A 15,129-nucleotide genomic window follows, 5' to 3' on the forward strand; every position below is an offset into this window, starting at 1 on the left:
TAACCAAACACCCACAGAAGCTACTCACCATGGATCATTAAGCGTTCAGATAAAGAATTCCCTAACATCCATTCTAGGAACATTCATACCCGTCAGAAATGACAATGAAAGAAACTGAAACGACTCTCGTCCAAATGTGTTTCCCTCACCTAACTTGTCTCAAGTGTGAGAATGAAAATACACACTCTTGCCGTTGCATTTCATTTGATTTGTTTAGCAGCAGTAGTGGTTTAACACAAATGGGTGTTATGCACATAATTGTCTCAGCCCCTCGGTTCATTGCATTTCTCTTGCCACTGCAGAACTATGCAAGCCTTCCCCAAGACGACAGGAATGCCTCCGTTGGAGGAAAACAACAATAATTTAGTGCTTACGATGACTGTCAACAACTTGGAGCTGAGTGACTGGGGAACACTGTTGTCTCTGAGAGGACCTTCACCATAACACTACTGGTTCAGTGATGAAAAAATAGTATCAATCACGCTGGAAACTTACTGTGGTAAGCCAGGCTTCTGTAAAAGAGCTTCATCAGGGATGTACAAGACAAAGAAGTCGATCACATCAGTATGAGACAACTGCCGCATTCCTACATTTGCGCTAGCAAGTCACTCAGTTACACTGATTTTAATCGCATGATAGGATAGCACATTTTTCTGTTACAGATTGGAGGGAGAGAGCTGCTTCTTGGCTTTAGAGGTTCATTTAGTTATATCTGTTAGTCTCAGTTTTGTTGAAGGACCAGGGAAATTGCCAGTGGTCACCACCCATCAACATACTTTCTATCCGTGATCAGTTTCACCTCTCTGATTGATGAGAGGTCAAAGGTGAAAGTTTAGCTCTGGTACAGTCGTTGGCATTGTTGTGTTTGCTAACACTGTGTGTGTGTGTGTATGTGTGTGTGTGTGTGTGTTTGTGTGTAATCTCTCACCCTCCAAGGGTGTCGCTGCCTCCACATGCATCTCCGTCCAGGATGTCTCCACCTTTCCCCACGCTCCGCAGACTGTGCAGAGACCCCGCACGCCTTATCGTGCTCTGCCCGTGCACGCTGCCGCCCCCGCTGGCCACCTGCTGGTACTGCAGCGTGCCACGATTCATCTGCTGCTGCTGCTGGAACTGTTGCTGCTGCTGCTGCTGCTGCTGGTGCTGCTGGTGGTGCTGGTGGCGGTAGTTGCTGAAGCGGCTGAGCGTCCTCTGGGCGGGGCCTTTGAAGGAGTACTGGTGGATGGGGTTCCGTCCCCTCCACCCCACCCGTAGCCAACGCCCAGCTCAGGGGTCGCGATGCATGGGCGCGAAGGGATTGGTGCGTGCCACGCCCGCCACCCCCCCTCCACCCCCCGCCCGGGCCCGGCTGTAGTAGGCGTGAAGGCCCGGTGAGCCCCCTCTCTGGGCCCCAGCTGGGTGCAGGCGACTGGCTGGCGCAGGGTCGTGACCTCCTGCTGCTGCGTCTCGGCCGCGCGGCTGACCACGCGGGACTGCTGCTGCTGCTGCTGCTGCTGCTGTTGGTAGTGTGCGCTGGCCTAGCCGTGGTAACAGCTTAACCGCCGGGCCATACATGCTGCCCACCAGTCGTGCAGTGGGAGAGGGGTGAAGTGGTGGGGCTGGCGCTGGCCGGGACCTAGTGGAGCATGCCATACTCATCTTGGGCGATTGGGTGCCGACTCCACTTGAAGCCTTGAGGAAGAGACTCCCGCCACCAACCAGCTGGAATACTGGGACACTCGGGCAACCTGAGGAGAGAAGAAGAGAGAGAGAGAGCGATGAGAGAGAGAGAGGGATGGGATGAGAGACAGACAGAGAGAGAGAGAAGAGAGAAAGAGGGATGACAGAGAGAGACAGAGAGAAGAGCAAGAGAGAGATGCGGGAGAGATTTATTTCATGTTTATGTAAAGAATCTTACATCTGATGCTTACATCTGATTTGCTTCAGGACTAAAATATGCTGTTGATATTTGTGGTCATTGTGTGTTCCTGATGCACTGTGTTGATTGGTTGGGATTGTTTATGGCCACTATGTTTGTTTCTCATTTACAGAGTCAGGATTGTTTATTTGAGCATAAACACTGAACAAACAGCACGATGCCCATGAGGAACAATTTGCTGAATTTGACAAAGTGTATGGGATTAAAATCGCATACTGCACCCTAAATCTCTTTAGTGAGAGGCAACCACTGGAGCCAAGTATGTGAGTATGTGCTCTGTGAACTGATAACCTCCATATCACTGAGTGAAGTGGCCAGAGAATTGGGTCTGGGAGCAGATAAAGTGATCGCTCTCGCCTTTCGCTATGGATTACTAGCCTGGGTGTTCCCATGCTGCCTTGCGCGCGATTTGATTCACGCTGCTAAGGCAGCCTGGAGACCATGGAGCAAATTTTCGCCTGAGATAGGGAACCAATCACAGAACAGGTGGGAAAGCAAGACGATGATGAGCTATGTACAGACACATTTGATAGACATCCGTGGCACCCAATAAACGGATCTGGGCATTTTTTTCAAATACGAGAAAATGAACGTTTGGTTCCCAGACCACGTCTCATTGAGAAGTGGTGGCACTAGCCAGGCTAATGGATTACTCTCACAGAGACTAAACGTCTCTGTCAGGAGAAAGACTTGACCACAGTGGGAAACGGAAGTGGAGTTGACCATTCCCCACACAACACACAGAGACAACAGGCACTGAGTGAGAGTGAAAAATAAACAAGTAGAGAGAAAAGGAGTGGAATGAGACAGAAGAGAAAGAGAAAGAGAGACAAAAAAGAGAGAGAGAAAAAAGAATGAATAAGAAAATGAGAAAGAAAGTGAAAGGCAGATAAGGGTGAAGATGTGAAAATAAGTAAGTATAGTGAGTAAAAGAAATGAGCAAAAGAGAACAGAACAGAGGGCATTCCATGGGGGAGTGCAGTGAGCACTATGAGGGGTCAGTGCGATTACAGTACACAGGGGAGAGCAGTGAGTACTATGAGGGGTCAGTGTGGGCGAAGAATGAATGGGGGAGGAAAGGAAGTGGGAGTAGAACAGCTCTGAGTGAAAGTTGAGAAACACTCTTTTCCTGGCCAGAGATGTGTCAGTCTCTCTCTCTCTCTCTCTCTCTCTCTCTCTCTCTCTCTCTCTCTCTCCTATCTGTCTCAATCACTTCCTGTTCTGTGTGAAGTGCAGTCTTAATATGACTGAGCTCCCAGTTTGTTTTGGCTTTGAGTGCAGCTTTCCGCAAAGGACAAAGAACAATATGACTGCCCCAACATGAGGAGCCAGTCATCTCCTCTAAACAAAGCTCTGTGGTCACTCACATTTTCATCACTCTGGAGGCACAAACAGGTTTCCCACTGTCCACTGAAAGGCTTTTGGCAAGCTTACCTCCACCCACTCAGAACCCTTCCATCCTCGACTGAACCAAACTGCATCGGGCCAGAGCCAGCCCAGATCTGGGCCGGATGAGGGCAGTATGGGGTCAAAGGTCAGCTGCTATCGAGTTGCAGCTGGCTACAGTTCTGGCTTAGAGGCTCGGTCCACAGTCTGTCTTTGTGTACCTTATAAGATGAGCTCATAAGCAAGGGAATGGATCAAGTTTTGACACACCGTTGACCAGGGACAGACCGGAGAGACCAGTAGACTGACATCTTCTATCTAAGTTGCTGTGTAGTCTCAGCCATCAGATCAGACCTCCAATTGTCATGCCTGTTGAATCCTCCCTGTTGCTTGCTGCACTTAAGCAGGGTCTCTGCTGCCAGCTGCATTAAAGTCTCTGTCTCCTGCTCTATGTTGCTGTCCAGCAGGATGTGTTGTGAACGGGGCAGCAGAGCTGGACCAAACCCACACCGTGTGGACCAGTGCAGGGTCAAGTCAGAGTGGAATTCAATCCATGGCTACCCACTGTCCAGTCTCCTCATGATGAGCATGATGAAGTCTCTCAGAGGTCCATAGTGTCTCTGAAGTCCATCTCCCTTATTAGCTAGCCTTATGTGTGGACAGTGGATCTAGCTTTGACCCACCACATTCAGACCTGATTTGAGCTGAATCGAGTCTATGCACTAGCCACTTGCTAAACTGCTTAACTTGTGGACAGGGGAGAGGGGACAGGTCCAAAGGTCGTGTTGGGTGTTGTATCATGACCAGATCAAACTTAAATTTGTAAGTCACTTTGGATAAAAGTGTTTGCTAAATTAATTGATGTAAATGTAAAATTAATGTTATTGTGTAAACATTCAAAATAGTTCCATTTTAAATTGAAAGCCTAGGGTTTGCTCACTGAGAACAATGTCCTGAGACCATTTGTTTGTGTTTGCAACATTCATTTGAAATGTTCTTTAACTGTATTTTCAGCAAATGAAAAAAATTTTCAGGAACATTTGCCTTTGTTTAGTATTTTGAATACATCACTGATGAACTCCTTCGAGGATATTAGCTCATATTGGATCTGGGTCAGATTTGAGGCTCTGCCTCCCACAGTAAGCTAACCCTACTCCCCATGCTACACTCAGCAGTGAACGCAGACAGACACTGTGGCCCCTCCCTGTGTCGATAATCAGCTGAGCTCATGCATGGGGAATGCGTGTGTGTGTGTGTGTATGTGTATGTTTCTCTGTGTGTGTGTGTGTGTGTGTGTGTGTGTGTGTGTGTGTGTGTGTGTGTGTGTGCTGCCCTTCACCTTCTAAACTGGGCCGTGACGGAGTCTAGTGAAATACTGCATGGTTGTGCCGACGGGGTGCGACCACCAAACTGTGTCACCGCCGATGCATTGTGGACTTTCCCGCCTGGTCTACAAATGCCGGCGTATAAATACCCAAAACCCACATCTCCACTCGTGCACTCCACACGCCCTCTGGCTAGCCTCGGCCAAATGCTGAGCTGTGGTGGAAGTCCTCCGTAAACTATGTGTCTATGTCAGAACCTGAGACCCACACTCCTCTCTCTCTCTCTCACTCACACACACACACACACACACACACTCCTCACACACACACACACACACACACACACACACACACTGCCCATTTGAGCTTCTGTGTTATTTACGGTCAAAATGTCCGTCACCCTCACAAATGGCATTGCTGGGGATTTGCTCATTGAGAGAGAGAGAGAGAGAGAAAGACAGAGAAAGAGAGAGACAGAGAGAGAGAGTGCTTAGTGGGTTCTGGTCACAAACCAGAGTATCTCTATCACCAAGATGCTACAGCAAAACAGCCCAACTGTAGAGATACGTGCCACTGGGGGGGGGGGGGTGCACAGAGGTAATTTATATCAGTGTCAGAGGTCATTTCTATCTGAGCAGAGACTGAGATGATATAGAACCGAAGGAAGGGCAAGCTTGTTATTTACACCTGAAAAGACCAGTGAGAGTCCCATGAACCAATGTGGTTTTAATCATAAACATTCCTTCAGGGAGCACGTCAGTGATGGTGTGTATGTGTGTAAGTGCATTTGTTATCTGTGTGTGTGTGTGTGTGTGTGTGCAGATTGCCACGCTCCCCTAGCTGGAATGGGCTGATGACAGACTCACGGGTTTGGTGCGGCTGGCAATGTGGGCCAAGGAGATGCTGCTGAAGCCGGGGTTATAGGTGTGGTACCGCAGGGTGGAGGAGCCATTCAACTCTACAGGGAGAAAGAGGAGAGAGAGGAGGAGAGAGAGGGGAAGAGAGAGGGGGAGAAAGAGAGAAGAGGAGAGGGGGAGAGAGAGGAGAGAGAGAAGAGGAAAGGGGGGAGAGAGGGGAGAGAGAAGAGGAAAGGGGGAGAGAGGTAGAGAGAGAGTAGGAGAGAGAGGACAGAGAGGAAGAGAGGGAGAGAGAGGGGTAGGAGGAATGAGAGGAGGAGATAGAGAGAATGGAGCAAAGAGAGGGAGAGAGAGAAAGAGAGCAAAACAAGAGAGGAAATGAGAGAGAAGAAGAGAGGGAAGAAAAAGGTCATATTGTTAGCACAAGTCTCAAATGACCATGCTCTGATTTCAGTGTTACATAAAGGGGAAAACCTTTAGTGTGTGTTTGGGTTTTACAAATGGGGATGGCATTACAAACACCAGGAACACCCACATGATTTTGAACACACTTTTCTTAAAATGGACGCTCAACATGTTATTCAGGCATGACGTTGTAGATTCTTGTTGAGTTTTGTCAATGTTTTCTGGTCTCGTGATATGAACAGATGTTGACCACAGCCCTGGTCATCTTTCTGACCAAGAACTACAGACAGAAGTGTGCTTCATCCATCACTACTAAAAGCTCCAATGTCATGTTTATCTTGGCCTGACCTATACTGATCTATCACCCAATAAATAAACAAACAGGACTACAGAGGCGTGTCGTTGTGTTCTAGAAGACACATGACCCCTGCATGACACCCGACACCCACGCGATGCCATCAGTCTCTTCCTCATCAGGATATCAACACCGCTGTCGGCCATCTTGCCTTTCCGCCCATCTGCGTGAATAGTTCATGAGCCTCCGCGGGCCTGCAGTGGCCATACGTGACAGGTGCCTTTTACATGCGCTTTGGGCACCATCTCTGCAGGGCAGTATGGACACCTGAACGGCAGGGCGAAGGAGTGAGCTGAAACTGGAGGTCCGAGTGTGGGGAGAGGAGAGGGGATGGCAGGCTAAGCATGCTGCCAAGCAACTGCAGCCACTCACACACACACACACACACACACACACACACACACACACACACACACACACACACACACACACACACAGAGACAGAGTAGTGTGGGGAGAGGAGAGGGGATGGGAGGCTAAGCACGCTGCCATACGAGCAGAGGAAGGCCTGGGTGACATCAGTTTGTCAGGAGCAACTGCCAGCGGATTCTGTGACCCATCGAGAGCGAGAGCATTTTGTCCTTACAGACAGGACAAACAGCGCTTGAGAGTCCACAAAACAAAGAACTTTCACACGGTTGGTTTAGTTTTTACACATTTTTCCAAAAAACAAAACAGTGAGAGCCACGGACGCCTGGGGTGTATTTGTTGTTTTTCCTCTGACACCATGTCAGGATGCTTTTCACCTCTAAAACATCACCAGAGCCACATCAAACTATTCCATTTTCCAGAAATACACACACATATCTGAAGTACACACACACACACACACATACACACACACACGCACAGACAGACACACACACACACACACACACAGACACACACACACACAGACACACACACACACACACACACACACAAACAGACACACACATACTCACAGACACACACATACACACACAATGAGGAAAGCATCATGATTTCCCAACAACACCAGGGAATTACGTCTTTTAACAACAATATAGATTAATGAAGGTTGTATTGGCAGGCTGTGCCATTCTAGAATTAACCTTACAGAGCCAGCCGATAAGGAGCTAACTAATGATCCAGAAGACAGAAGAGCTCCTTAATTACTAGAGTAGAGGATACAGGAAGGAGCTGTTTACAATGACCCCATGCCCTGCTGGACGTGGCACTGGGCAGAAGGGTGGGTAGCGTGGCTAGCAGAGAAAGGGCAGGGGGGGGGGGGTCTCCTGGAACAAGCGTCATTGTGGTGAGGTCTAATGCAGACGATAAGAGCGAACGTGTAACTCTACCCAAAGCTTAATTACAGTGGCTAGCAGGGTAGAGGAGACCTGAAAAACTACAACCTGGACACAACAGGCCAGACTGGACGAATTCAGTACGAGTAACTAGGCTGTAGCATGTCCAGAGCCAAGACAGGAGCTGACTGTGGACAGTCTCTCTCTCTCTCTTAACCCTTTGGCAAGAGTGTCTGTCTGTGTGTGTGTGTTTGTGTGTGTGTCTGTGTGTGTGTGTGTGTGTGTTTTCGTGTGTGGCATGGCCTATCCCTTGGCCCTCTGCATCACAGCAGGCTCTAGAGTGGGTGTTTAACCCCTTAGTAAGAGTAGGGAGCAAAGCCTCCAGAGCAACGCTCAAAAATGTGGCCTACAGATGGTTGACGGCCTCCACGGAAGAAAGTGCCTTGGCCAAGTCAATTCTTTCTCTTTAAATCGCCAGATGACATACACACACACACACACACACACACACACACACACACACACATACTGTACATACATACATACATACACACATACATACATACATACATACATACTTACATACATACGTACAAATACATAGTGTACATACATACATGGGTAGTTGACAAATGGCCAAGAAAAAGTACTTTTTTTGGAAAACATCACTTTTTTAGAAAAAATATATATATTTATGGAGTATGACAACTGCAGTTTCAGAAAATAGTACTGGTCACTCATTTTGTCAATGACTTAACATATTATTTTCACGTTTTCAGTCAACTGCATTGTAAATGTGTCCTATGGTGTGACATTTAAAAAAGACAAACATCAAAATACTAATTAGAATCATTTTCACCATGAATAGATGAACTTGATTAACTTTTTCCTATGAATGTCAATAAAACTTTTTCGCCAACCCTACAAAACTGTTTGAAATTGTAGCTATCTAAGAGGAGATATTATTGTAACTCCCCTAATGCCAAACCTGACTTTTTCTAAAAGATATTTTGAAATTAAGATTATTTTTCTGTTGTTTTATGTTTGTCACACCATAGGACAAAACGTCACACCAAAGGACAAAGATAGTCATTGCATAAAGAGAGTCAGAATATATGAAGTGTTTATTGTAACATTGATTTGTTTTTTTATTTTTCAAAGTATAAACTGTGCAAAACCATTAGCACACCAAAAGTAACTTTGATTCTTATAGATCCATCAATAAGGAAACATTGATGCATAATATCTTTGAAAAATTCAATAAAATGTAATTTCAAAACAATACTGTGACATTGTCAAACAGCAAAATTAAATTGTTAAACAGTACCAGTGAAGATAAAGGGCCCTATGGTGCACCCTGCGCTACTACTACAGATTCTAAGGTGGCGCAACGCGCGATGCAAGGCTTATTCTTATCTTACACTCAATAAAGAGAGGAATTTTTCGCCATGCGCTCCACTTTTATTAAACCTTGCACCCAGGGGTGTGGCAATTAATGACATAAGGTGTGGTCTGGCGCATGATCCAAAAATCGCTATCTTACACCATCTAATAATCATTACGCCACTGACCAAGAAAAACCTGGTCTATAGCGAAAAACTGATATAAAGCACAGCTGAAGACATACTGTCACAAGATCAGCAAGCAGCAACTCCTGCAGAATAAATATCCTTAGGATTTTCTATTCAGTCATTCAAACATTATTGGGTTAAGTGTTGCTTTTTTCAGGCTATGTTTTCGATGGTAACCCCTTGTCAGTCCATAGTGAAAGTACTCAACGGTGTTGAACTGTTTTGTCATTGACTACGAGACTATGGGGAAGTTTTACTTTACTTATAGTTCAAATAATAGGTGAGTAGATGCATATAGGCTATACTCTGCTAGTCACAAATAAGGTTTTAGTAAAGCAAGGTTTAGTGGGGATCCCTGTTCCATATGGTCTCGCGTGCAAGCAGCTACAGTGTACCTTCAAATGCACCCCTGACTATCAAAATACCGATGCGCTGTTTGAAGTTGCGCTGCTTGCTGTTAAAGGGAATGATACATACCATTCTCATTGGTTTAATGGATGTTACACCCAAAACACACCCATTACAGATTGAGAAACATAAGAACAACCCTTTTGTGCCCAGCGCCCATCGTTTGATCACAAAATCACGCCATTAAATTAGTGATTGTAGACTGGCTATAATGTCTAGAAACTTTGCGCCTCTGACCATCTGTTTCTAAACGCCAAAATAGGGCCCATAATCCTCAACAGGGAATTTCCATTTTAAAAACATTGCATAACATTCATGTACTCCATTCCATCTAAAATATATTCTAAGAGCAGTTTTTAATCATACTTTACACAGTCATCTACAATGAAATTCTATTTGTTAGTGGCAACACTGGAAGTTCAGAGGGAGGTTGGGTCAAAGGTCTTGCATGAGGTTCCACTGGCTCCTCCAGTACACTGTCAGGAGACTGTGGTGTGGTTAAGAATGTCAAGTAATGCCTTTTCCTTTGCCCTGCTTCTTTTTTGATTCCTTCCAAATCTTCCTAAATTGGTTTGTTTCTTCCTTCCTAGTGCTTTAAAGGTTGTATCAGCGGTAGCGGGGATACGTCACTTCTGTTGATGTTCAAACAAAACAGAGAGCTAGCTCGCTACTCCCTCCCCCTCAAGTGCGCATCTTGTTGGTTATTGGTTGAAACACTCTATTTTGCATTTGAGTGGGTTGCCAACCCTTGTTGGTAGCAATTGTTTTTGTGTACAGATCTCGGAGCCTAGGCTGCACTAGGAGACACGATTTTTTTGACGGCCTGCTTATGGGGCAGACAGCTAGCGGATTGTTAGGAAAGATTAGATGAATGTGATCATTTATGTTTGGGCCTTTTTTGGGCCTGACATCGCTGATACAACCTTTAATGTTGAATGTATCCAATTCCCAGAGAGCCTTCTGTTCATGATATTTGTTAGAAATAATGATAGAATATAGATGAATGGATCAATAGAGAAATGAATGTAATGTATACTCAATTATGAACTCTCTTTTGCACTCATCTCTCTCTCAGTTCTTTCTGTTCTAAAAAAGAGTTTTATATTTATGTACTTTTATGTTATAGTTGTTTTAGTAACACTTCAGAACATTTTATGTAGTCTCAAAAAACAGCAATAAACATTTTAATTTAAGTCATTATTGAATTTAAAATCATCAAAACTGGTCAAAAAGAATGAAAAGTATGTTAACAAACTTTATTCATTTGTTTTAATAGCTTCTTAAGGAGGTATTGTCCTATCGTGTGACATCTTTGTCCTATGGTGTGACAGATCAAAGTGTCACACCAAATGACATTCCTGTCACACCAAAGGACATTTAAGCTTTTGTGGTAGTTAATAACCATGCTAATACTAGCTGAACTGTCATTAGCAATTGGCATCATGCATTTGCATAATATTACATAGTCCTGCAGTTAAAAAAATACAAATTTAGATTAAAAAATTAAATTTAGGGTGTCACACCAAAGGACAAAAAACTTAACAACTTCAGTGGTCTGAAAACATAGTTAAATATTTGAACAATTCTGAGAGAAATACTTACAATGTGCACTGCTCATGGGCTTTATAGGAGTCTTCAGTCACATGACCTTGAATGGGGTCTTTCAACTAAATGTAGTTGTCCATAATATTGCCGAACTTAATATCAAGTTATTGCATAACGCCAAAAGGACATTTTTTCTGTGACAAACTTTTTATGAAATTCCTACAATTTTAAAAATGTATGTATAGGAAAAATGATTGGCACTTAGTAAAATAGACACTTGCACAATTATGCCAGGAGTGTTCATTAACATCTTTAAACATTATTTTCTTTATTTATAAAAGTTGATATTTATGAAATGATGTTGTCTACCGTCACACCATAGGACGATTTTGAGGTTTGGCTCAAAGTAAAAAAAATAAAAAAATAACTCTGGTATTAAAACAAAAAATGCATGTAAAAAAAGAAAATGTTTAATCATTTACAGTATTTTAAATGATAAAAATGTGATATAAATGATTTTTTATCTTCTGTGACGGTGAAAAAGCCATGTCACGTCAACTACCCACATACATACATACATACATACATATATATATATATATACAGTACATACTGTGCATGCGTGCGTACAGAAATTATCGCTTATAGGCGAGATCTGGAAGGAATGTCTTGTTGTGAGAGAGTGAGCAGGCCAGTGAGTGGTATGGCCGTGCGTGTGTGAGCCTGTTGGAGAGTTGATAAAGAGCAGATAAAGGTTTACTCACACAAAATGCTGACCAACGGAGAGAGAGGAAATACACACAGTTTATAACAGAGCAGTGAAGCCTGTTTTTATGGATGATCTTAAATCTGCCCAGCTGCCCTGATCTTTAACCCAGACTCATCCTCCCTTTTCTCATCCTTCTCCTCAGATCTCGTGTACAGTGCATGCGTGTCATTGAACCCTAAAGCCAACGCTCTTAAGTGAACGACTACATAGTGATCATGCTTCCTTAATAGCCTATCAGAGCAGATATTTCCTCTTTTCCTGGTGCTATCGCTGGCAGCTTGTGTTTGTGTGGATTTGTTTCTATGGAGAAGCTCAGAAGCGAGTATCAACATGTTTTGAACTTCTGGACACGAAGGCCTCTGGACATCGCAGTTTGGCTTTAGATTTTTTCCCAGCCTCTTGTGATGTCATTTTTACCGTTTTTTTTTTCTTTCTTTTTTAATGAACATTTGAGATGTGCTTATCTGAGATCTTTTTCTATGCTCTCCTCCCTTCATCATTTATATTATCTTTTCCTCTCCTCTCCATTCCTCTGCTCTCTTTCCCCCCTCCCCTCTTCTCTCCCCCTCTCCTCTACTCTACCATATTCACCTCCTCTCCACCACTCTTCTCCTTTTCTCTCACCTTCTGTCCTTTCCCCTACTCCTCTCTTCCTCTCCTCCTCTCCTCTCCTCTCCTTTGCTCTCTTTTCGCCTCCTCTATCTTCTTCTCCTCTCCTGTCTTCCCTCTGTGCCCTTCCCTTCCATAAACATCCTCCCTGAATGAAGACCATGTGAGGGTGACTTCATTGTGACCTAAAATTAAAAGGGGACCCAAAGCTCGCCTAAGACTCAATACACAAACACAAAATATCTCTTTTTTTAACTTCATGGAGGCGAGGCCCCCACCCTTAACCAACCCCACCACCCAACCCCACCCAGCTGCTTGGCCCAAACCCCAACCCCAACCCCTTAACCTAACCCCCCAGCCCCCACCCCTTAACCTAACCCCCAACCCCCACCCCTTAACCTAACCCCCATCCCTAAACCTAACCTCCACCCTTAACCTAACCCCCAACCCCCACCCCTTAACCTAACCCCCCATCCCTAAACCTAACCTCCACCCCTTAACCTAACCCCCATCCCTAAACCTAACCCCCAACCCCCACCCCTTAACCTAACCTAGGGTTATTTACATATTATTATTTTATTTTATTTTGACAGTTGACCTTTTTCCTACCCCTATTCCCTTCCTTGTTGGTGTGGTTGGATCCAATCGGCCAGTGCACTCACAGTCACCCACTCCACCAAATATCATGTTCCCCTAACCAAACCCCACGCCCCTCAACCCCGACTCCAACTCTGACCGGATCCTGGCGTGTGAAAAGTTGAGAAAAGTGCAGAGAGGGAAGCGGAGGCCAGCCGGGAGACGTCCACAGAGACAGAGTGGCTTTGGGCAGAGGAGAAGGAAGAGAACATTCTGGAAGAGATGGGATGAAAGCTAAGTGGCAGTTAGGGCTTAGCCACTGCAGCCTGTGTGGGGAGGGGTTGTGGGCCAGATGTGGGCCATATCTGTGACACAACTGAGCCAGATCAGAGCTGAATCAAAGCCAGAGTAGGGATAAATGCTATGTGGTAGTTAAGGCTTAGCCACTGCAGCTGCAGGATCAGGGTGTGGATGGGTGTGGAATGCTCTCAGAGGGAGAGAGAGAGAGAGAGAAAGAGAGGAGGGGCAGAGAGAGAGAGTAAGGGAGAGAGACGGAATGACAGAGAGAGAAAGGGAGAGAGATAGAGAGAAAGGAAGTTGGAGGGAACTTTTGACTTTAATGGAAGAGAGGAAGAGTGGAAGAACAAAGAGACTTTAAGACAGGAAGAGACAAAGAAAAGAGAAGAGAATTAGAGAGCAAGAGAGACCACTACAGTGAGAGACAGGGGACTTCAGAGAGAGGGAGGGAAAGATTTATAATGTCAGAGAGAGGGGGTATTAGAGAGAGAGAGAAAGAATGAGAGAGAGATAAAAAAGATTTATAATGTCAGAGAGAGGGGTGTTAGAGAGAGAGAGAGAGAGAGAGAGAGAGAGGAAGAAAGAGAGAGAGAGAGAATACACCTAACATTAAAAACATCTGCTTCTGCTCCAGGTCCTGTAGTGTAGCGTAGCGTGCTCACTTCATATGAAAGCCCCCTCTCTCTCTCTTTGTCTTCAGGTTCATTAGATAGGACCTGAAGCCCTCTGAGAGAACAGCGCAGCAACGCAGCAGCGTAGCAGGGGCCCGGTCAGGAATGCAGGCAAGACTCTCAGGACACCACTTATTTGTTTTCAGTCTGGCCCAGATAGAGGAGGAAATCAAACCCCCGTAGCAAGCTACACACACACACACACACACACACACACACACACAGCATGGCCATTTTCACTCACTAACCACTAACTAGTCATCTAGTGTTTTGTCTGAAGTGAATATGATGTAGGACTGTTGTTCAGACACTAAATGACATACATGTATGAATACGACGCTGGTGGAAGTATATAATCTGATCTGTGAACATATTATACAACATACAAGTATTTGATAAACAATGGATTTGAAGTGAAGTGAGACCAACAAGAACAGACTGGAATCATAATTGAAATAGGTGGTGGAGAAGGGGTTCGTTGTTGATGTGTAATAATAGAACATCAATTGAATCTAAGTCAGAATCTAACAAACGTTGGCACTAGTGGAGTTCGCCACACTCACATCAGTGCCAGTGCATGGTGGGCTTCAGTCAGAACCAGAACCGGAACTAGTGCGAGCTTATGGGGATCTGCTCCGTTATTAATTCAGTGGTCAGGGCACATTGGGTCCCAGGCCACAGCCTCTCTGGGTGTGCTGACTCAACCCTGTTTAACAGAGCAGCCTCATTCTCTCAACATGAAAGCAGCTTTGCTCCAGAAACCCTGGATTTCTATGGTATTCACCCTCAGACAAAGCCGCTCCTGGGAAGGGACTTGCGCTTCTATGGTTAAGTAGCCTAACCATGACGCTCTCTGGGTTTCTCTTTGGCTTTTATCATCTCGCAAGTCTCAAGATGCTAAATCTCACTGGAGCACTCAGAAAAGCTGTCAACCCCGGATCAGTGGCTTACTAGTTATTGTAAAAGAAATGTTGTAGGTTAAACTGACAGATTTGAAGTAGATGAGAATACATACGGTGAGAGCTAGAGAATATTTTTATGATGTTTATTTAGAGTGTGGAAAACACATACTAATGAGGACTCTTGAAGATACTAATATTACAAACCAATGGCATGCAGCCGTGACATCATCAACTGACAATCAGTCGACCCGGGTTTGATTCCTGCCGTTG

The 15,129-nt window shown here is 44.9% G+C and overlaps 1 protein-coding gene across 1 annotated transcript in view; it reads right to left on the reverse strand.

The window, feature by feature from the left end:
- Positions 1-15,129, reverse strand: part of pkp3b (plakophilin 3b) — a 60,078-nt gene that overhangs the window by 37,914 nt on the left and 7,035 nt on the right. The window contains exons 2-5 of the mRNA XM_048232187.1: positions 5,496-5,587; positions 1,665-1,727; positions 1,403-1,517; positions 929-1,265 (exon numbers count right to left, since the gene is read on the reverse strand). Coding sequence (XP_048088144.1) covers positions 929-1,265; positions 1,403-1,517; positions 1,665-1,727; positions 5,496-5,587 — 607 coding nt within the window. The remainder of the gene's footprint in view (positions 1-928; positions 1,266-1,402; positions 1,518-1,664; positions 1,728-5,495; positions 5,588-15,129) is intronic.

Source organism: Alosa alosa, chromosome 21 (genome assembly GCF_017589495.1).
Source record: "Alosa alosa isolate M-15738 ecotype Scorff River chromosome 21, AALO_Geno_1.1, whole genome shotgun sequence".
NCBI classification, from domain to species: domain Eukaryota; kingdom Metazoa; phylum Chordata; class Actinopteri; order Clupeiformes; family Clupeidae; genus Alosa; species Alosa alosa.